Source organism: Vombatus ursinus, unplaced genomic scaffold (genome assembly GCF_900497805.2).
Source record: "Vombatus ursinus unplaced genomic scaffold, bare-nosed wombat genome assembly UNPS02005286.1, whole genome shotgun sequence".
In the NCBI taxonomy this organism is placed as follows: domain Eukaryota; kingdom Metazoa; phylum Chordata; class Mammalia; order Diprotodontia; family Vombatidae; genus Vombatus; species Vombatus ursinus.
This window is the reverse complement of record NW_020945064.1, coordinates 337,524-358,185: the sequence shown is the minus strand read 5'-3', so window position 1 is coordinate 358,185 and position 20,662 is coordinate 337,524. Positions and strand designations below refer to the sequence as shown.

Here is a 20,662-nt window from a genome sequence, read left to right as displayed (position 1 = left end):
TGATTTTAAAGAAGCTGTTTGAAATTCTTGTACTTTATGGCCAATGTAAATCTGTTCAGCAAGTAGGCGGATTTAATACAGATTCTATTTTGAATTTGCAGCTTATCCTGGAAGGATAAGCTTAAAAGGATAGGCTTAAATTAGTTTTAACCTTTAAAGTGTCCAAATTAGACCACGAATCAGTTCCTGAATATTGTCCACGTCACTGCAATTCATATGTAAGAGTAAATATTTGAATTGTATGCCTTCCAAACAGCTTGACTTCCCATATAAATCCTACTTCTCTTTCATCTCTTTTGGAGTGGAAAGAGAAGCAGAATCTATATGATGAAGAAAAAGGATTGGAATTAAATAAGAGTTCTCATTGTCTGAGTCATTTAAAAAAACTTGGTTGCAATTCATTTCAGTTTGGTTGGGCCATGTAGTAAGTTATAAATCACTTTGGCTCTTAGAGTTGCTTTTTTGGTCTTCCATATATTTTAGCAAAACTGAATTTTTCATTAAGAGGTTTGAAAAATACTTGAAAACCATGTGGTATGACACCTATTTAGATAGAGGATCTTGGCTAAATTTCAAGTGATTTTGGTAAACTATAATATTTGCCTAGTGTAGAAATGGCTTTAATTTCCTTAAATTAATTACCTTATTGGCCTTAATATAAGCCATGTCCCGTCTTCTTCCCCCCCCCCCCCAAAAAAAATCTGGCTTGTATAAAACCCAGGTGTGACCTATCATCGCATTATTTTTAAGTTGTTTATTTTTTGTTATTCTGAACTTGACAAATACCAACAAACATGAACATTTCCATATATAAGGAACGGAATGTATATGAAATAGCAAATTTCTTATGTAACTTATTTATTTTAAAAGTAGATTATAAATTCAACACATTAGTTCCAAAGCTGGTTCTGCTTGTCTGTATCTCTATGTAAACTTCCTACTATTTTCTTATGTGCATTAAAAAAATGCTCTGCTGACATTCTTTTCTTTCTTTTCTTTTTATTATTTTGTGGCATTGCTATCATGTACACCCTCTCACTCACCAATTCTTATCTCCTCAAATTAAAAAAAAAAAAGCCTTCCATTATAATAAAAACCCATAGTCAAGCAAAACAGATGCATACGTTGGCCGCGTCTGAAAATGTATATGTCATTCTACACCTCTAGTCTGTCACTTCTCTATCAAGAGGTGAGAAGCATGCTTCATTATCAGTTCACTGGAATTGCGGTTGGTCATGGCATTGATCAGTTCTTTCAGTTGTTTTTTTTTTTTATTTTTTGAAACCAATGTTATCAGTGTAAATGGCACCTTTATAAAAACTGACCATTTATTAGGGCATAATACGCTTATTAACAAATGCAGAAAAGCGGTAATATTAAACGTGCCCTTTCCCTACCACAACACAAGAAAGAACATCAGTAAAGGGCTTTTTGAAAAAAGATCCATATTTAAATGGAGACGAAATAAGTTAATCTTAAAGAATTGGTAGAATAAATCATAGAAACAGCAGATCAGGTTGCATCCAAGGCCAGTTCTTAAGAGGGAATTTATTTCTTACAACATTTTGATGAGTAAAAGATGGAAAGAACAAGTAAGTGAATTGAACTAAAAGAACTAGGCAAAACACAAATCACAAAACCCCATATTAATAAAGTCGAAAGAATTGATAAATAAAACTAGTTTTTCTAGCAAATTAACCACTAATTTGATTTTTTATGAGAGATGAAAACCAATTTGCCAGTGTCAAAAATAAAAAAAATTCATAGCTATTTTGTCCATTTTTGTACCAATAAAACTGATATATGAAATATATGAATGTGTACAAAATTATACAATAAACAGATTGATAATATAAAAATAGAGAGTTTAAGTAATCCAAACTCAAAAAAAATTAAGCAATAAATGAATTTTCCCCAAAAAACCCAAGACCACATATATTTACAAGTAAATTCTGTCAGATATTTAAAGAATGAATTTCACTATTATAAAAACTTTTCAAAAATAGGGAAAAAAGGTATCCTGTCAGATTTGTCTTATGATACAAATATGGCCTTAATGCCTAAATCAAGGAGAGACAAATCAAAGAAAGAAAACTATAAACTAATATCCCTAATGGATATCGATGTAAAAATGTTCAATCAGATATTAATAATTATATCAATATACTGAAAAGATTGTATATCATAACAGTGTTGTTTTATATCAAGAATTCAGAATTCATTGAATATTAAGAAAATTATAACTACATCAGGCCATATTAATATAAAAAATAAAAATCATGTTTATATCACTAAATGCAGAAAAGGCTACAACACTCATTTCCTTTAAAAACGTTAAAAAACATAAATAAGAATAAATTGTCCTGTCCTTAACATGGTAAATAATATAGAGTAGGGATTGGACTTATGATACCAGTGATTCTTCATCATCATCACAAATGGTTTTTGTGGTAAATAGTATTTATTTAAAATGAAGAGCCAGCATTATATATAATGGTTTTAAATTCTAGAGTCCTTTCAAGTATGATCAGAGGTAAAGCAGAGTTGTTGTAAATATTATCATCACTGTTATTTGAAACTGTTCTAGAAATACCTAGCTATGACAATAAAACAAGAAAAAGCAACTAAAAGGAATGAGCATAGGAAATAACATGACAGATTTAGTTCTTTGTAGGTGATACGATGTTTTCCTTAGAGAATTCTAGAGATTCAGCTAAAAATTACATTTTTAAAAGTATATACCTATATATATATACTTTTTTTTTCTTTAAAAAAGAATTCATTTTAGAGGTGTAGTCTGTATATGAACCAGTGGGATAATTCACTAACATATCATAGCACAGAAAACCACATAGTGAAATAAAAAAAGAAATAAGGAACTAGACCCAACAACTTGAGGAGAAGTAGGTTTTTCAGTCTGTGTAGATTATTGTTGAAGATGAGACAAAAATTGGGGAGCTTTTCTTGGTTGTTTGTCTGATTCCTATGTAGAATTCAAGAGATGTAAAAATGTCTGCTATTTGGCAGTATTACTAGACAGGATTTCTTCCTGCAAAGAGCTTACAGTCTCATTGGAGATGTGTCATACATGTGCCAAGAAATGGCAGTTAAGTAATAGCATAGGAAATAATATCAGGTGTTTAAAATTATACAGCAGTTACAGAGTATTTTCTTATTGATGGTTCTATACATCTTTGAGATAAATTACTGGATTTTGAAGGATAATTTTGAGAATGCTTCCCTCTGCTATTTGTCTCTATTTCCATAGAGATCTGGCCAGATTAATTGCAGTTTTAAAAATTCCTTTTTGGTGGGAATACATACCTTGTGCTATTATGAATCCTCCTTCAGGGGGTTTTCAACAATAACAAAGCTGTCAGTAATATGAGTGGAGAAATGTCATACCTGTTATCTTAATTTTTATTTGAAATAATTGCCTAGCATAGTAATCTAATACATTTATTATAAATATCATGACCTCCAGTGGTAGGCATTTGAACATATCTAGTAAGGTTTCCTTACTTGTGACTTAGTAGTACTATGTGACTATGGTATTTCTAGTATCATTGTATCTCAAGTTGTTGATGCTTAAGATGAAGAAAGTGGAGTTAGGTCTTATTAAAATGACATACATTTCCTAAAAGTAAGCCAATACTTGTTCATTTAAAAATTACCCATATCTAATTACTCCTCACTTAATAGTATGTATTATTGATACTGTCATTCCAGTTTGCTGAATTGGTAGAAAAATCTGCTTAGACTCAACTCATGCATCCTCTCCTAAGGCAGTGAATCTACTTTTTCTGAAAGACGTTCTTTGATGTAGTGATCATTTTTTGATGTCTTTATTTCTGCAGCTTGTACCACAGTTAGTTCGTATTCTAAAGAACCTTATCATGTCTGGATATTCACCAGAGCATGATGTGTCTGGGATCAGTGACCCCTTCTTACAGGTGAGGATAAAAATGTTTTTCAAATGTAAACAATTAAGCAACAGCTCTTTAATATTTTATTTTTTTCCTGGCAGATTGAGCTTAACCACTTTCAGCCTTAGTTTGCTTTTCTATAAAATGGTGATACCTACCTCACAGGATTGTTGTAAGGACAGTACTTGGTAAACTTTAAAACATAGACATGAATGCAAGCTTTTATCTTGTGCCATGTTTTTAAAGAGTGACAATTTGACTGTTAATAGATTTAGATATTGAGGTATTTCTTAAATTGGTAAATGGTCACTGAGATGGCATTGCTAAGTGAATTAACTTGAATGTAGCATTCAGCTACTAGAATGAATGAAAGAGATGACTCAGTAGTTGTAATGATGGCTTTTAGTCACCATAGACAGAGGCTAGGACATTGGCTGTTTAGGTGGCAGTTATGAGCTACTAGGAGTGTGTGCTATCTTTATCCTAAGCTGAGGTAGAGAAATAGATGAGGTTTTCTAAATATTTACTTACTAATTTTTTTAGTGAGGCAGTTGGGGTTAAGTGACTTGCCCAGAGGCACACAGCTAGGAGGTATTATGTGTCTGAGGCCGGATTTGAACTCAGGTCCTCTTGAATCCTGGGCTGGTGCTCTATCCACTGTGCCACCTAGCTGCACCAAGATGAGTTTTCATTGTGAGAAAAAGCACGCATGCCATTTGTAAAGATTATTTTTAAGCCTTCTTAAAGATGGGACACTTTGTATCTGCTTTTTTAAATGTTCTTGTTGAAATTTACACCATGATGGATTTCCAGGATAAACACTTTTTGGCGTAATATGTTGGCATTCCTTGTGCTTACACTAGGTGCGAATCCTGCGGTTACTAAGAATTCTGGGACGAAATGATGATGACTCAAGTGAAGCGATGAATGATATATTGGCACAGGTGAGTGAAGAAAGCTTCAACCCTGTTGTCCACTTGAGAGACTGTGGAATTGAAAACTTCGTAGACTTTGGGCAATCTCAGACTTAATGCTTTCAGACGTGGTAGCAGGCATCATTTTTTTTAGATGATATATTTTTCTTTTTTTCTTTTTCAGGTTGCCACCAATACGGAGACTAGTAAAAATGTAGGAAACGCTATTCTCTATGAAACGGTTTTGACTATTATGGACATCAAGTCAGAGAGTGGACTAAGAGTATGTTTTTTTTTATCTTGTTTTCAGCAAGGCTTCTAGTTTAGAATGAACTACGTAGTCATTAGTGTCTTTGGAGCTGTTAATGACCAAAGTAATGCTGGAAAATTGACATAAGGTATGGGTCTTTCCATTATAGAGGATCTACCTTACTGATACCTGACGTGTCATTCCCCCCATTGAAGACTTACAACTGAATTTAATATGGTATTATTGAAAATATTGGGCGAAATAAGATTTGGGGCTGTGCATTGTCAGGAAAACATTTAGAGTTCTTTCTAGGAGTAGCTGTGTGATAACTGAAATATGAATCTAAATTCTTCTAGCTCTTAAAAAAGAAGATTTTTAGCAATGGTACTTAAGTTTTTAGAGTGTTCTTTTAGTATTTGCAATTGCTGTTTCTCAAACACACACACACATATATACACACATTCTTATATGGATCTGTGATCTCATTGGTGTGAATACTTTTTCCAATTTATGCCCTCTTCTGTACAACTCTTCTCCACGTCCTTCAGTAGATACTACACAGGATCCATTTCATGTGCTTAGGAATCTTCCTCTAGATTTCTTGACATTGTGTAAATGCCATTATGGAACACATAGATTGTTATTGTCATTGGTTATCTTCTATTTTCCAGTAATATCCCTCTGGCATCCTGCGTCCTTTATGTCTCTTCTTATGTCTACGTAGTTGTTTGGTAATTGTGCATTGTAGCTTGCTTATACTCATCATGCCTTTTGGGTGACCCTTAACATGAATTCCGCAGACACTGTGGTATTCCACGACATGTAGCATCACTGGAAAAATATTGTTGTTAAAAAGATGGTCCTTTGTTTCAGATTGAAACTTGGGGTCATGTGAAGCATTATGCAGTATCCCAAGTGCAATCTAACCCCTCTAATTTTTGATTTTGGACTCAACTTATTGTCTGTGGATAACGTCTATACAAGATAGATACACTAATGAACCAACTTAGTAGGTTGTCTGTGCAACTGCATGTTGTTTTGGCCAATAGTTATTCTTAATCTACTTTTATTTTTGTTCTGTGAGTCATTAGACTGCTCTCCTGATAACTAGATTTCATTTTGGAAGGAACAGGGCTTTTAGTGTTCTGGGGTTCAATGTAACAGGGTCATCTGTGAACAGAAACATCTGGAGAGCCTTACCATTTATAGGTAATCCAGTCCTTCATCCACATATATACATATTTACACATATATGTATGAAATGGAATTGAATAACATTGATTTTATATGGTGTTCCCTTTGGACTTCTAATGCTACCAGTTTAGAAATGCTAGGATCTCCAAGGGTCTCAAAGCAATATTGTGAAATACTTTATTTTCTCAGATCTTTAATCTGTACTAACTGTTTCTTTCCAGGTATTAGCCATAAATATCCTGGGTCGTTTCTTATTGAACAATGACAAAAATATTAGGTAAGTCAAATAAATTTCTCAGGTATTGGACTCATACTTCATGATTTTGTTTTGATCCTTTTATTCTATCTTTTGAGATATCAGGAACATTTAAGTTTTACCATACATTTGTAGTACTGATTATAATAGGAAATAACCTCCAGGAAACAGATTTAAGAAGTGATCTTGTTGAACCATGCTTTTAAAAAGTAGGTGAATCAATATTGCTTTTGTTTTTATTTCTTTTCCTTATGTATTTTGGCTGTAGTTTATGACCTGACACTTAAGTTCCATTTGAGTCTTATTCTCTGGGATTAAGGCCTTGTAGAAAGGCTAGCTGAAATCTGTTTCACATGATCCATGATTTACCATTTAGTAGAATTTGAGAGAATCGAGTTAAAACTCCTAGAGGTTTTAAAGAACTGAATCATGATTATAAACCCAAGGTAATTGAGTCATAATCAGGCTTCTGTTAGCTGTCTTTATTGCACTACTAGTAGAATAATGTCTTGATCTCAGGTGTTAATTTCGGGCAGTCACTCTTCCCTAAGTTTTCTAGCGATCTGTAAACTATTTTGATAGCATCACTAGACAGATCAGTGCCATGACACGAACAGAGAAGAACCAGCCCCAAGTCTTGGATTGTAAAGCAGTTTCTCTGATTTGTTTTGTCTGCTCTTCTTAGGTATGTAGCTCTGACGTCATTGTTGAAGACAGTGCAGACAGATCATAATGCAGTGCAAAGGCATCGAAGCACCATTGTAGACTGCCTGAAGGATCTCGATGTCTCAATTAAACGGTAATGAATGGAGAAACTTCTTTCATTTGTTTCTGGGCTAAATTATGCAAATAGGGAGTGTTATTATATAGTGGGGCTTGGGGGGAGGCGGATAGGTGATGCATGGTATTTTATGTAATGCTTTGGAGGAAATTATTATTTCAGACATCTTGTGCATCGATGGCTTCTGATTTCTCTTTAAAAATCTTCATTAATAATGATGACTGTCTTTTACATGACCCTTGTAAAGTTTGCAAAATATCTTATATTATTTCGTTTTAAGTCTTAAAAACAATCTTCTGAGTCAATTTTAGAGGTAATATTATCCCCATTTTATAAATAAGGAAACTGAGGCACAGGCCAAATGGCTTGCCCAGATTATATAACTATTAAGTGTCAGAGATGGAATTTCAACCTAGGCTTTTCTGATTCCAAGTCCAGAACTCTATCCATTACTCCACATATAGGCCAGAGCATAGGGTTCATCTTTTTTTTTTTTTTTTTTTTAAAGTACAGACTGGGGAGGGGGATTACAGAGAAATTTCATTGATTTACTAGCACATGAACAATATTGTATACAAGAATATAAATGTTCTTATTCAGAGTTGGCCAAGTGGCCAGAGTTGATGAGATACAGTTGGTGGTGCAGCAGATAAAGCACTGGGCCTGGAGTCAGGAAGACTTGGGTTCAAATTTAGCCTCATAGGGTAGCTCGGTGGTGCAATGGATAGAGCACCGACCTTGGAGTCAGGAGGGCCTGAGTTCAAATTTGGCCTCGTGCACTTAACTAGCTGTGTACCCTAGGCATGTCTCAATTACCTCCAAAAAAAAAAAACAAAACAAATTAAGCCTCATATACTTAATAGCTGTATAACCCTGGGCAAGTCATTTCACCTCTTTGCCTCAGTTTCGTCATCTATAAAATGGGAATGATAATAGTGCTGGACTCACAGGCTTGTCACGAGGATCAAATGAAATAATATTTGTAAAGTTTGTGCCACAATGCCTGGTACAGAACAAGTGCTATAGAAATGCTTATTCAGTTCCTCCCTCCCCTTAGGGCACAAGGCTATGAAGTGTAAGAATAAAAAGAGATGGTGCTAGTTATGGCCTAATGTTAAGTGAATTCTACTGTGCTTTGTGTGTTGGAGGATGAAAACTTTGAGTGATCCATCGGCTGAGTGCTTTGTCACAATGCTGAGACTCAAGCTGCTGACAGCGCACATTTTTTTATGATAGACATGCATCTCAAAGTACTGGAAACAGCTGTATTTCTTAGAAAGATGCCCTGAGGGACAGCTAGGTGGCGCAGTGCGTAGAGCACCAGCCCTGAAGTCAGGAGGACCTGAGTTCACATGCAGCCTCAGACCAAACACTTGACCCTGGGCAAGTCACTTAACCCCAATTGCCTAAAAATAAAATAAATAAATAAATAAATAAAAAGATGCCCTGAGGAATTAATGTTGAAAGTACTGACTCAAAGCCAGTCACTTCAATATTAGCTTATCTGCTTTTTGAGAAAGGATTTAATCCTGGTCTAGTCTACAGTGAATTTTTCTCAGTAAATTTGCACTTAGATGATTATATGCACTTAGAAATAAATTCTAAAGAGCCTAGCTTAAGAATAATCTTTCAGATCATGTGTGTTGATCAGCCAAAATTTGCCTTGGAAATAGATTTTTTGTTGATTTCTTAGTACATGTTTGAAGTTCAAAAGTAGAAAAAGGTACATTCAGTTTCCTTAAGAAGTTAGTTTCAAGGGGCAGCTAGGTGGCACAGTGGATTAGAGCACTGGCCCTAGAGTCAGGAGGACCTAAGTTCAAATCTGGCCTCAGACACATAACACTTAACTAGCTGTGTGACTCTGGGCAAGTCACTTAACCCCCATTGCCTCACCAAAAAAAAAAAAAAAGTTAGTTTCAGAATACATAACCTATTCTTTGTTATTGGCTACATATGAAAAGAGCCATGTTAAGAAATGTACTTCTGTGTAAAGGCTTAGCTCTGTTTAATGGAAAATCTCCCACTATTTCTCTTAAGTAATTTGGTGAACATTTATCCTTTTCAGGTAGCACACAGAGTATGGTACCATTATATTGGCAGCCTTTTTATGTACATGTCTATCACTGCATTGAGAATGCAAGGGTTGTATAACACTAAGAACTTCACTACTACAGAATAGACTAGTGAGCTCATTCCCCTGTTTTAAATGGACACAGAAATGGAAGCATGTGCCCATTAGGGGTTGTTTGAAGTTAATCCCGTGGTCTCAATTTTTATAAAAGAAGGAAATCAAATTTCTTCTTTTGCATTTCGGGGCTGGTATTGTTTTATGACGAAGTGTTCATTAAGATGAAATTTGAGAATGAATCCACTTGTTGGAACTTGGGATTTATAACCGATAAAAATGAAATGAAGGCCATAATAATCTCTCAGCATTTGTGTTGTGTTTGTTTTTTGTTTTTTGTTTTTTCCCCTCTAAGGCGTGCAATGGAATTAAGTTTTGCTCTGGTAAATGGAAATAATATCCGTGGTATGATGAAGGAATTACTATATTTTTTGGATTCCTGTGAGCCAGAATTTAAGGCAGACTGTGCATCTGGAATCTTCCTTGCTGCAGAAAAGTAAGGCTCCATTTTTATAGTGCCGGTTTAGGTAAAAAACAGCTGCAATAGCTTGCCCCTTTCCTAATTTTGATAGGGCCTTATGTAAATTTAGTCTCTATTACCCAACTTTCTACTTTGTGAGATCTTGTGCCTTACTTTCCAGACTGATATCATGTGATTCCTTCTCACTTATTTCATGTTCTGGGTAAAATAGCTTGTTTGCTGTTTGTCATCTGTAGATGATGTTTTATCTTTCACCTCAGCTTCTTGGAATTCTGAGTTCATTTCAAGGTTTTGTTCAAGTGCTGCCTCCTGCAGGAGAGGTTTCTTTTTCCTTCCTTGTTGTTAGTGCACTCCTGATTCTCCAAATTAACTTTGTATACAATTTGTTTATTTGTATATGTGATTATTTCCCACCCCCACCAATAGGAAGTAATCTGCTTGTGAACAGGGCCTGTTACCTTTTTTTTTGTCTTTGTATCTTATGTGTCTGGCACAGAGTAGGTACTTAATAGCTGCTGATTGAATTGAAGGATTTAACACTTTTTAAGTATTTTGAGGGAGGAGGCTCTTTACTGTGCTGTAAAAGCCATCATGTATGACTTTTATTTTATTTAAATTTCTTGGCCCGTGAAGAACAGAAAGGTTAACAGGCCTAAGTTGTTTCTTGCCTTCAAAATTCAGGGAATAGTATGTTAGGATTTGTAAAGTAAGTAATATTTTTTCTCTTCCTTTCCATTCTCTGTTTAGTGAATGAGTTTCTAGTCTTAGTACCATCTAGGTATAGACATAGTCTCTTCTCTTCTGTTGTTTTGTTTTCTTTTTTTAACTCATGGCCAGATACCAATGGAAGGGAGTTCCATTTTTAACTGACTGGCTCCCATTGCGATATTGTGTGAGCTGGCCAAGTTCAGATATACCTCTTCCTCAGCTTTTGAGGTAAGGCCAGCTGCCGGATCTGGAAATTAAATGACTCGGGATATTTCTAGCGAAGAGATCCTTAGATGACTGAAACTGTGCTGTGACTTGGCAACATCAGAATTATTCACCCTATGCCATTGTTTTCTCAGGTATGCACCTTCCAAACGATGGCACATAGACACAATTATGCGTGTTCTAACAACGGTAAGCAGTAGCTCTAAAAATTTATGTAAATTAGATTTTTTGTTATAAGTTTAGAATGAATCTTTTTAGTGGCCTTTTGCTTTATGGTATTTTGCAGAGATTCTGGGATGTTTGTTTAGTTCATTTTCTTTTTTCTTTTTTTCTTTTCTTTTCTTTTCTTTTTGCTAGGCAGTGGGGTTAAGTGACTTGCCCAGGGTCACATAGCTAGTAAGTGTTACGTGTCTGAGGCCGGATTTGAACTCAGGTCCTCTTGACTCCAGAGCCGGTGCTCTATCCATTGCACCACTTAGCTGCCCCAGTTTAGTTCATTTTCAAGAAGAAAGATCCATGTCTGTTAAATGACTTTAGTGAAAAAGTTGACTAAATAAGTACATGGTTAATATTAAATACAAGCTTATGACTTCTACTGAGGGACCTCTATAAATGAAATTTGTTAGTAGGAGCTTAGTCTCAGTTTACCTGAGGACTCCAATAAGTATTAAATTATGTAAGAGTCCTGCTCAGTCGAAACGTCATTTTATTGCTTTATAATATTATAGCTCTTATAATTTTCTCACTCCCATAACAACAATGTTATGGGAGTGAGAACAAATGGGTAGACTGTAGTCTAGACTGTAGTATTGTTATTTGGCCCTCAAAAGAATGACTGTTTTCATATTTTTAAAATTCACTCCCATGTTTTTAGTTGTGTATAGAAAAGACGTACCTTAAAATCTTAATTTCTTATTTTGGAATTCCTTCTGGGAGAGGAGGAGTACTTTTTCTTTTCGATAAGAAGGGAGAGGCTCAGACTTAAGTAGTGGGCAATAGGAACGAGGAGCTTGTATATGGAGCAGAACGTCGTGTTGGGCTGATTTGGGCTTCTCCCCATAAGAGAAAGAGAGCCAAAAAGGGCCTCCTTCATCCTGCAGCCTTGTTACTCCTGAGCTTATTTATCCAGGGTAAAATGCCCGGGTTTTCTTTTAGGCAGGGAGTTATGTCCGTGATGATGCTGTCCCCAACTTGATTCAGCTGATAACCAATAGTGTAGAGATGCATGCCTACACTGTTCAACGCCTCTACAAAGCCATTCTTGGTGATTATTCCCAAGTAAGTGTCTCCTTTGCCTTTCTGCATTAACTGGGTTTTACTGTGAAGGGAAAATCAACTCTAATTTTAAGTGAATCTATTTATTTTAGTGTACCTTCTCTTTTACAGGTACCTTTCATGTCTGAGTGTTTGTGTTTGTTTTTTGGTTTTTTTTTTTTATCAATATGCTTAGTTAACAAACGGGTGATTTTGCATTAAATCTTGTTTTGAAGAATTGAATACTCTGACAAATTCACCTTCTTTTTGACAGCAACCTTTGGTGCAAGTAGCTGCCTGGTGTATAGGTGAATATGGAGACCTGCTCGTTTCTGGTCAATGTGAAGAGGAAGAGCCCATTCAGGTACTGCTAGTCCTACAGAAAGGCTAAACGTCTTTGATGGTATGTGGCTGAGAGGAGAGTCAATGATGCCCTGGGTTCTAGTTTGGAGATGAGTTATCAACTCGATTATTTGGGGGCTTTTATTTGTTATGGGACTTTTGTGGTGCTGCTACATAGCAGACACTTGGAATTTTTAAGAATTGGATTTAGGAAGCCCTGTTTTCAGTCTGTCAGACTTGGTGTCTTTTTTTGTTTGTTTGTTATGGCAAAGCAGTTGGGGTTAAGTGACTGGCCCAGCGTCACCCAGTGTCAAATGTCTGAGGCTGGGTTTGAACTCAAGTCCTTCTGATTCCACTGTGCAACCCAACTGCCCCCAGATTTGGTGTTTTTTTGCATGTTCAGCAATTGACCAGAGAGAAGCTCTACCCGCACAAAAACTGCCTCTGTATTCAGATGCAATTTGTCCTTTACCTAGTCATTGAGAGGTCTGTCTAAAGGGAGATGTTGGAGAATGTGCCCTTCTGTGACCTCCTGCATCTAGAAGTTCCCTCCACTGCTGCCCCCACCCGTTGGTAGACAGCTGTTTTGGCAATTTATTTGGTCTTATGGTCAGCAGAAGATGGTTACAGAAGTGTCTGCCATGTGAGGCACTTTTCATAACTCATGACCGATGTGATCTGAATTCTGGTCTTCTCTAACTAGTCTGCGTTTTGTCCAGGTTACAGAGGATGAAGTACTGGATATCTTGGAAAGTGTTCTCATCTCTAACATGTCTACATCTGTTACCCGGGGTTACGCTCTCACTGCCATCATGAAGCTCTCAACTCGATTCAGCTGTACTGTTAAGTGAGTGTTCAGGGAAGAGAAGGTTCCTGATTAATGGAGCCAACACCAAACACAAATTGGGGGAAACAATCTTGCCCCTAAATAAACTATCTGGTTTCATTTATTTGAAGTGCCTTGATAGAGGGAAGAGAGACATTTGCTTTAGCTTCTTCAGTCTTTGAGTTTCCTTCTTTGCTAGTTGCATAAAAACCAGGTTTCTGCTGGAGGTATTTTGGACTTCAGTTTTTCAACTTTTTTTTTTTTAATTTAGAAAAGCATGCTAAAAAGATTTAAGTTTAAGTGTTAAGTGTTAACAGTTAGGTACCAAGCATACTGATGGTTGATTGGTTTTTAAAAGCAAACCTTTCTTGTGTAATGTGTATTTCAGTTATATAAATCCTAGGTTTCTTCAAAACTTGTTTTCTGGAAGCAATAGTTGGTACTTTGTTCCTCTTTTGAGGAGCAAGGTATAGAATCTGGGAAATTATTTCTGACGGACTTAGCCAGCCTTGTTCTTAAAATAGAATTCTGATGAATGATGAGTAAAATGGTTATTGAACAAATGAAAGTGAAGAGAACAAAGTGACATTTTAAGTAATTAGAGACTTTCATTATTGTGTTTAAAATAATGTGAAAAAGTAATTATTTGACTAGTTGTTATTTTATCTACCACTTATACAGAAAACTCTTAGTTTACATTTTATCCCTTTCGTAATAGAGATGATCCAGGAGTACATTTCTCTTGTGTGATATTTAGTTAACCCATTTGTTACTTTTTTCTGTAGCCGAATTAAGAAAGTGGTTTCTATCTATGGAAGCAGCATTGATGTGGAGCTCCAGCAGAGGGCAGTAGAGTATAATGCACTTTTCAAGAAATATGACCATATGAGGTGAGTGATGTTTCTAATGTGTTTCTAATGAATCTGAGCAGATCATTTGGTCAGACTTCATGACCTTCTACAAGTCACCAGACTTCCTTATGTTTTGGACTGGATGACCTTTAAGATCCCTTCCAGTTCAAATGTGTGATACTCATTTATTAAGTTATATTTATGTGTGTGTCTATGTATAGTTGTTTATAGATACAGTAGAATCTTAATACTGTTAATGCCTACTTATCTATTTTCTCTACTATTTCATCCCTAAATCCTCCATTAGTAAAGTACAAACTCTAGGATTCTGATGGACAATTTGTTTAACTGAAATAAACTAGATTTTTTGGCAAATCCTTAATCCTGACATCCAAGAGTATTCCAATACTCTTGCTGTCATTTCAGCAGAGGATTGAAGTGATAACTTATCCATGCTTTACTTCAGTTCATTATCCTAGTTATTTTGAGTTGGGAATCCAGGTTAATGGCCCAGAATTAAAGGACCTCTGGTTCTTCCAGGTCAGCCTTGCTTGAGAGAATGCCAGTCATGGAAAAGGTGACCACAAATGGCCCCACTGATATGGCACAGACAAATGGAGAAACAGAACCAGCGCCACTGGAGACAAAACCACCACCCTCTGGGCCACAGCCAACCAGCCAGGTAATAGGGAAGCTGTTTTTGCCTTGGGATAATATTATCATAGCTCCTGAAAAGACGTATCTTATTATTCTTAGCTGAATAGCTTTCAATATTTCTGGATTGGTTGTTGGTTCAGTCTTTTAGCATTAATAGTAAAGAGCTTTGCCTTAGGCTGGGTGTGTCCAAGTTTATGTTCCATAGTCTCAATTGTACTTGCCTGATCTGAAATCCATATGTGTACAACTGAATAAATTTTAATTTTGTAATTAATTACATTCAGCTTTAGCTAGCATTAAACATGGTGGCAGCATGTTATATAATAACTGTGTCAGGCACGGAACTAGGCACTAATGATCTCTTGGGGTGTGTGTGTGTGTCTGTATCTGTGTCTGTGTGTGTCCCCATCCCTGATTTCAAGTGTTCAAGTGCTAATTAGTTTTTTTAGTGGACAGTGGGATAGTACAAAAAAATCTCAGGAAGATACCATTGTGGGTGCCCAGGATTCTAGCTACATAGACATGGATTAGTCAATTGACTCATATGCTGTGGTGTTATTTCTTTTTTTAGGCTAATGATTTATTAGATTTGTTGGGAGGAAATGATATAACACCCATTATTCCAACTGTCCCTACAAGTAAACCAGCTTCTGCTGGGGGAGAGCTTCTTGACTTACTAGGAGACCTCAACCTGACAGGTAAGGCTGTGCTGGGGTTACTGATGCAGCTTTGTTTGGGATGTTGAGAATATCCAGGATAGTAACATTTGAATCCTTTTCCCAATGTCAATCCTTGAAAGATGACGCCTACATGAGACTGACTGGCCAGTTCATTGTCTGAAGAAGAAAAATTCCTTAGGGTTGGAAAAACTTGGAGAAGTCATTTAATATCTCTCCTGGTACTTCTGCTTTCAGATTAAGTTCATACCCTTGAGATAGCACAGATGTTCTAGGTTATGGGTTTTCTTGGACTGGGTCAGTAATTTCATTTTTGTTATGAATGTCCTCTCCAAGGCAGATCTCAGGACCTGCTTTGCAGTTTAGACACTTAAGAGAGTTGCTTGGAATGTGTCAGAAGTGAAACTTGAATCCATGTCTTTCTGAGGCAGGCTTTCTGTCCACAGTACCTCATTGCCTCTATAGACATTTTTTTCCAGGTCTGCACTATTCGTGATTGGTTTCCTGTCCAATAGTTATTACTTGTTTCTTTGTCCAGTTCATTTTATGCATTGAAAATGGATTTTAAGAAGTAACCTTTTAATACTCTTTGTATTTTATTTTTCTTTCTATTTAAAAAAGGGCCAGACTTTTCTCTTTTTGCTCTTTACCTTTTGCTCTAAACCTTTAAAAAAGTTTCCTTTCATTTTTGCAAGTTGACTTATTTATTGCCCTGATTTTTCTGTCAGTGTTATAATTGTCACTACAAGTGTCCTTCAGTGATCTGACTGATTGGAAATTTTTCGTAATGGAATTGGGGGAAAATAAAGAGTAAACTTTGTATATTTTAGAAAATTAAAGTAGTAGATTTCTGTTTGATTTTCTTGTTAGCATATTCCGAAAATATAGATTAATACCATTAGTTTATTTGTTACCTCTGTAGAGAGGAACTGAGACTTGGAGTGATGCGTGGAGGATTGGCGTATTGGCTTCAGTTTTTTCTCCCATTGTGGTGTACGCGCTTCTAAAATAATAATGAAAGCCAAAGGGAGCGTGTGACTAGGGTTAAGATTTGCTTCCAATCATTTTTAAAGGAATTTGTGTTTCATAAAATGTAAACCTTTGTTTTTTGGTGTCCCTCCATGATGAGGCAGCTGGTGGCATCACAGTGCAGAGCATGGGACCTGGAGTCATGAGGGCCTGAATTCAGATTTGGCCTCAGACATTTTCTTAGCCATGTAGACTTGGACAAGTCACTTAACCTCCCTGGGTCTCATCTATAAAATGGGAATAATTAGGATAATAGCACCTTAACAGCCCCTAGGCCCCAGATGGTTGTGGAGCTCAAATGAGGTAACATGGAAAGCACTTGCAAACCAGAAAGCCCATGGTGCTAGCCTTTAGCTATTACTATTGTTATTATTATTATTATTATTATTATTAATGTGCTTAGATTTTGTACTCAGGCATTTTTCTCTGTGTGAAACCTTTATGCATGTCTTTTCTTAACCAGCTGTGTGCCTTTTCTGTATTTTTTATGTAAAGATAGTTGTTTTTTTCCTTAAGTCCTTAGTTTTGTTTCCATAAGTTGTCCTTTGCTTTTATACTTTTCCGTGGAAGCTTTTCTACTTTCAAGAGAGTTGCCTGCGACATTAAGGGCAAATAACTTGGCCAAGGTCTCACATTGTCCATCTGTGTCATAGGTCTTCCTGATTCTCCAGCCAGTCACTATGCCATATTGCTGTTCTCTATTTTCTGTATTTTGTTGACTTATCTTCTTGTTAGAATTATGAACACTCTCTCTCTTTTTTTCTCTCTCTGTGTACATACATACGTACATACACACACACACACACACACACACATACACGTAGACATATAGTCACTTAATGTATAGTCCCTTAGTACAGGTATCCATGTCTTAGTCATTTGCTTTTTCTTTGTAGATCCTTGGTTAATTTTTTTTATTTGTAAAATTCTGATTAGAGGGTATCTCACCTTAGGCAGTGTGGTTCCTGGCTAAGGTTTCCCTTTCACTGGCTGTGTTTCTTCTAGGCGCTCCACCTTCTGCTCCTGCCTCAGTTCCACAGCTATCACAGCCGCCTTTCCTCTTGGATGGGCTTTCATCACAGCCTCTCTTCAATGACATTGCTTCAGGTAAGATCACAGACAGGGCTGGAGCCTCGTGAGGGTGCTGAGCAGTAGCAGAGGGAGGGACTGAAGACATCAGGCAGCTCACTCTTAGGCAGATCTTTCTGTGCTCTCCTAGGTATCCCCTCCATCACAGCGTACAGCAAGAATGGCTTAAAGATAGAATTCACCTTTGAAAGGTCCAACACTAACCCCAGTGTCACAGTGATCACGATACAGGCCTCCAACAGCACAGATTTGGACATGACAGACTTTGTTTTCCAAGCTGCAGTCCCAAAGGTATGGTGGAACCTTTGTCGTCTTCTGGGGGAGAGGGTGGTGGACTGGCTCAACTTGCCAGGGGGTTCAGACCCTGTAAGGAAAGGGCAGCTGAGAGTGCTAGCCGCAGTGATTTATTAGCCTTGTTAGGGAAGTGACAGGAGCAGGAATGGCTGGGCAGTCCAGGCTAGCGACACAGCGGGGCACACACCCACAGCACGGTGTTGCCAGCACGAGTGAGAGGGGAGAGGAGGGAAGCTGCCTCCCCTCCCCCGCAGCATCACAAGGTGCCTTCTTCCCATGTACCGTCAGTGCTGGGCTGTCTCTGGGTGGAGAGTGGTCCTGTGCTGTTGGAACTGAGGCATTGCATTCCCTCATAGGGTTTTATCAAGAGAAGGGCAACCTTGGAGTTCTCACCAGTGGATTTTTCGAATGATGCCAGTGTTCCCACTGGGCCACTTACCATTAGGGGTGAGGGACCATCTAAGGCTTTCTCCCTGCTCAGAGGGATAAACATCAAAAGGAGTACTTGTTAAGGTGTTGGTTTTGATTTTGTATCAAAACAAACTTTGTTTAACTTAATGTTATGGATTTATGATCCATTTCAGTTACGTTGATGTTTACTCAGATGACTCTGTGATCTCATCAGAGTTTCCTCCAACTATTTTTAAATTTTTAATTAAATTTTTTTTGGTTACGTTTTAAGTTCCAAATTGTCTCTCTCCCTTTCCACCCTGCAGTCAAGGCCACCGTTTGACACAGAGATCTGTCTGTCTGTCTGTCTACCTGTCTATCTGTCTATAAAACCATACTATGCATACTTCTACTTATCATTACTTTTTCTGGAGGTGGATAGCATCTTTCTTCATTGATCTTTTATAGTTGATTTGAATATTTTTAATACTAAGAAGAGTTTAGTCATTCACAAATATTCTTTGAACAAAATTGCTTTTACTGTGTACGATGTTTTCTTGGTTCTGCTCATTTCACTCTTCATTCTTCATGTAAGTCTTTCCATGTTTTTTCTAAAATCATCCTGCTCATCATTTCTTACAGCACAGTAATATTCCATCACATTCATATACCACAGTTTGTTTAGCCATTCCCCAATTGATGGCCATCTCCTCATTTTCCAGTTCTTTGGTTCCCACAAAGAGAGTTGATATCAATATTTTAGAACATGTAAGTTCTTTTCCTTTTTCCCTGATCATCTGGGAAATAGATCAAAGGGTATCCACAATTTTTTGAGCATAATTCCAGATTGCTCACCACAGTGGTTGGATCAATTCAGAGTTCTGCTAACAGCTTATCGGCATCCCAGTTTTTCCACATCTCATCCAACATTTGTCATTTTCCCCTTCTGTCATTTTAGCCAATGTGATAGGTGTGAGATAATATCTTACAGTTGTTTTATTTTGCATTTCTCTAATCAGTAATGATGTAGAGCATTTTTTCATATGACTATATATAGCTTTGATTTCTTTATTGAAAAATTGCCTTTTCATATCCTTTGACTATTTATCAATTGGGTAATGACTCATTCATATAAATTTGACAAAATTCTCAACATACTTGAGATATAAAATCTTTATCTGAGAAACTAAATTTTTTTCCTTGATTTTCTTATTGCCTTATAATTTCGGCTACATTGATTTTATGTGTATAAAAAATCTGCCTTTATGTTTAGGTCATGTATCCATTCTGACCTTAACTTGTTTCTACCAGATTCTCCAGTTATTGATATTAGAAGTGAAGACATGTTCTTTGTTGCTATTTTGAAATATTATATTAGGGGTAAAGAAATTACATTGTGTGAACTTTTAGAGTTAATTTGCATTACAGTTTAAAAAAAAATTAGTAATATTAGTGAACATTGCACTCAGACAGCCAAAATTTCAAAGTAGAGAAAAGACATTCCACCATGAGTATCTTAATTCTTTTCTATTTAATATGTTACATGTAAGAGGAAAGGTGATTAGTGAAGATGCAATATGATTAGAAGTTCTCAGAACTTCAGGTGGTTATAATAGTCCAGTTAATCATCTCTTGGATCATTGAGTGACAAATGCTTCTTCCTGCAAGCGTTTATTAAGTTCTGTGCCACACACTGTGCTAATATAAAGAAAGGCCAAAAAGTTCCTGTTCTCAGAGAGCTTGTGGTCTAATGTTTGTTGTTGTTCAGTCATTTTCAGTCATGTCTGACTCTGTGACCCCCATTTGGGGTTTTCTTGGGCAGAGATACTGAAGTGGTATGCCATTTCCTTCTCTAGCTCATTTTACAGATAAGCAAACTGAGGCAAACAGGATTAAGTGACTTTACCCAGGGTCACACAGCTAGTAAGTGTATGAGACTGGATTTGAACTCAGTTCTTCATGACTCTAGGCCTAGCGCTCTATCCATTGTGCCACCTAGCTGCTCCTAATGTTAATGTCTAATGGTAATAACCATGGAAATAGAATACTTTTGACGTGCATATAATTAAACTGTTCTGTTTTGACCTAGAGAATACCTGGTTTTTCTAGCTTGTTTCTTCTCCTCCTTCCTTCCTCTTCTTACACCTTCCCAGTCCAAATCTATTTTTCCAAGACTTTTTGCTTTGCAGTGTAGATTATACAGTATAGACTGTCAGGGCAGTGTTTAACACATGGTCATTGTGCACCTGCCAAAGAGGTCCTAGAGTCAGTTTGCAAGTCTACCCTGCCATATCATATTCCGTTTAGGGAGAAGAAGTGGAGATATTCTTTTATAGAGTAGCTCTTTTATGCTCATAATCTAATCTCATCCTATCTGTCTATCCATTTATCTT

The 20,662-nt window shown here is 36.7% G+C and overlaps 1 protein-coding gene and 1 non-coding gene across 4 annotated transcripts in view; both read left to right on the top strand.

The window, feature by feature from the left end:
* AP1G1 (adaptor related protein complex 1 subunit gamma 1) overlaps window positions 1-20,662 on the top strand; it is a 68,260-nt gene that overhangs the window by 39,985 nt on the left and 7,613 nt on the right. For all 3 annotated transcript variants that reach the window (XM_027846527.1, XM_027846536.1, XM_027846546.1), the window contains 15 exons: window positions 3,858-3,953; window positions 4,790-4,870; window positions 5,025-5,123; window positions 6,506-6,561; window positions 7,226-7,339; window positions 9,802-9,942; window positions 10,995-11,049; window positions 12,016-12,138; window positions 12,389-12,478; window positions 13,176-13,303; window positions 14,068-14,172; window positions 14,674-14,815; window positions 15,362-15,488; window positions 17,502-17,603; window positions 17,716-17,876. In XM_027846527.1, the coding sequence (XP_027702328.1) occupies window positions 3,858-3,953; window positions 4,790-4,870; window positions 5,025-5,123; window positions 6,506-6,561; window positions 7,226-7,339; window positions 9,802-9,942; window positions 10,995-11,049; window positions 12,016-12,138; window positions 12,389-12,478; window positions 13,176-13,303; window positions 14,068-14,172; window positions 14,674-14,815; window positions 15,362-15,488; window positions 17,502-17,603; window positions 17,716-17,876 (1,620 nt within the window). The remainder of the gene's footprint in view (window positions 1-3,857; window positions 3,954-4,789; window positions 4,871-5,024; window positions 5,124-6,505; window positions 6,562-7,225; window positions 7,340-9,801; window positions 9,943-10,994; window positions 11,050-12,015; window positions 12,139-12,388; window positions 12,479-13,175; window positions 13,304-14,067; window positions 14,173-14,673; window positions 14,816-15,361; window positions 15,489-17,501; window positions 17,604-17,715; window positions 17,877-20,662) is intronic.
* On the top strand, window positions 8,458-8,543 carry LOC114032449. The gene has a single exon (XR_003567832.1). It is a non-coding gene; the product is annotated as a small nucleolar RNA SNORD71 (small nucleolar RNA).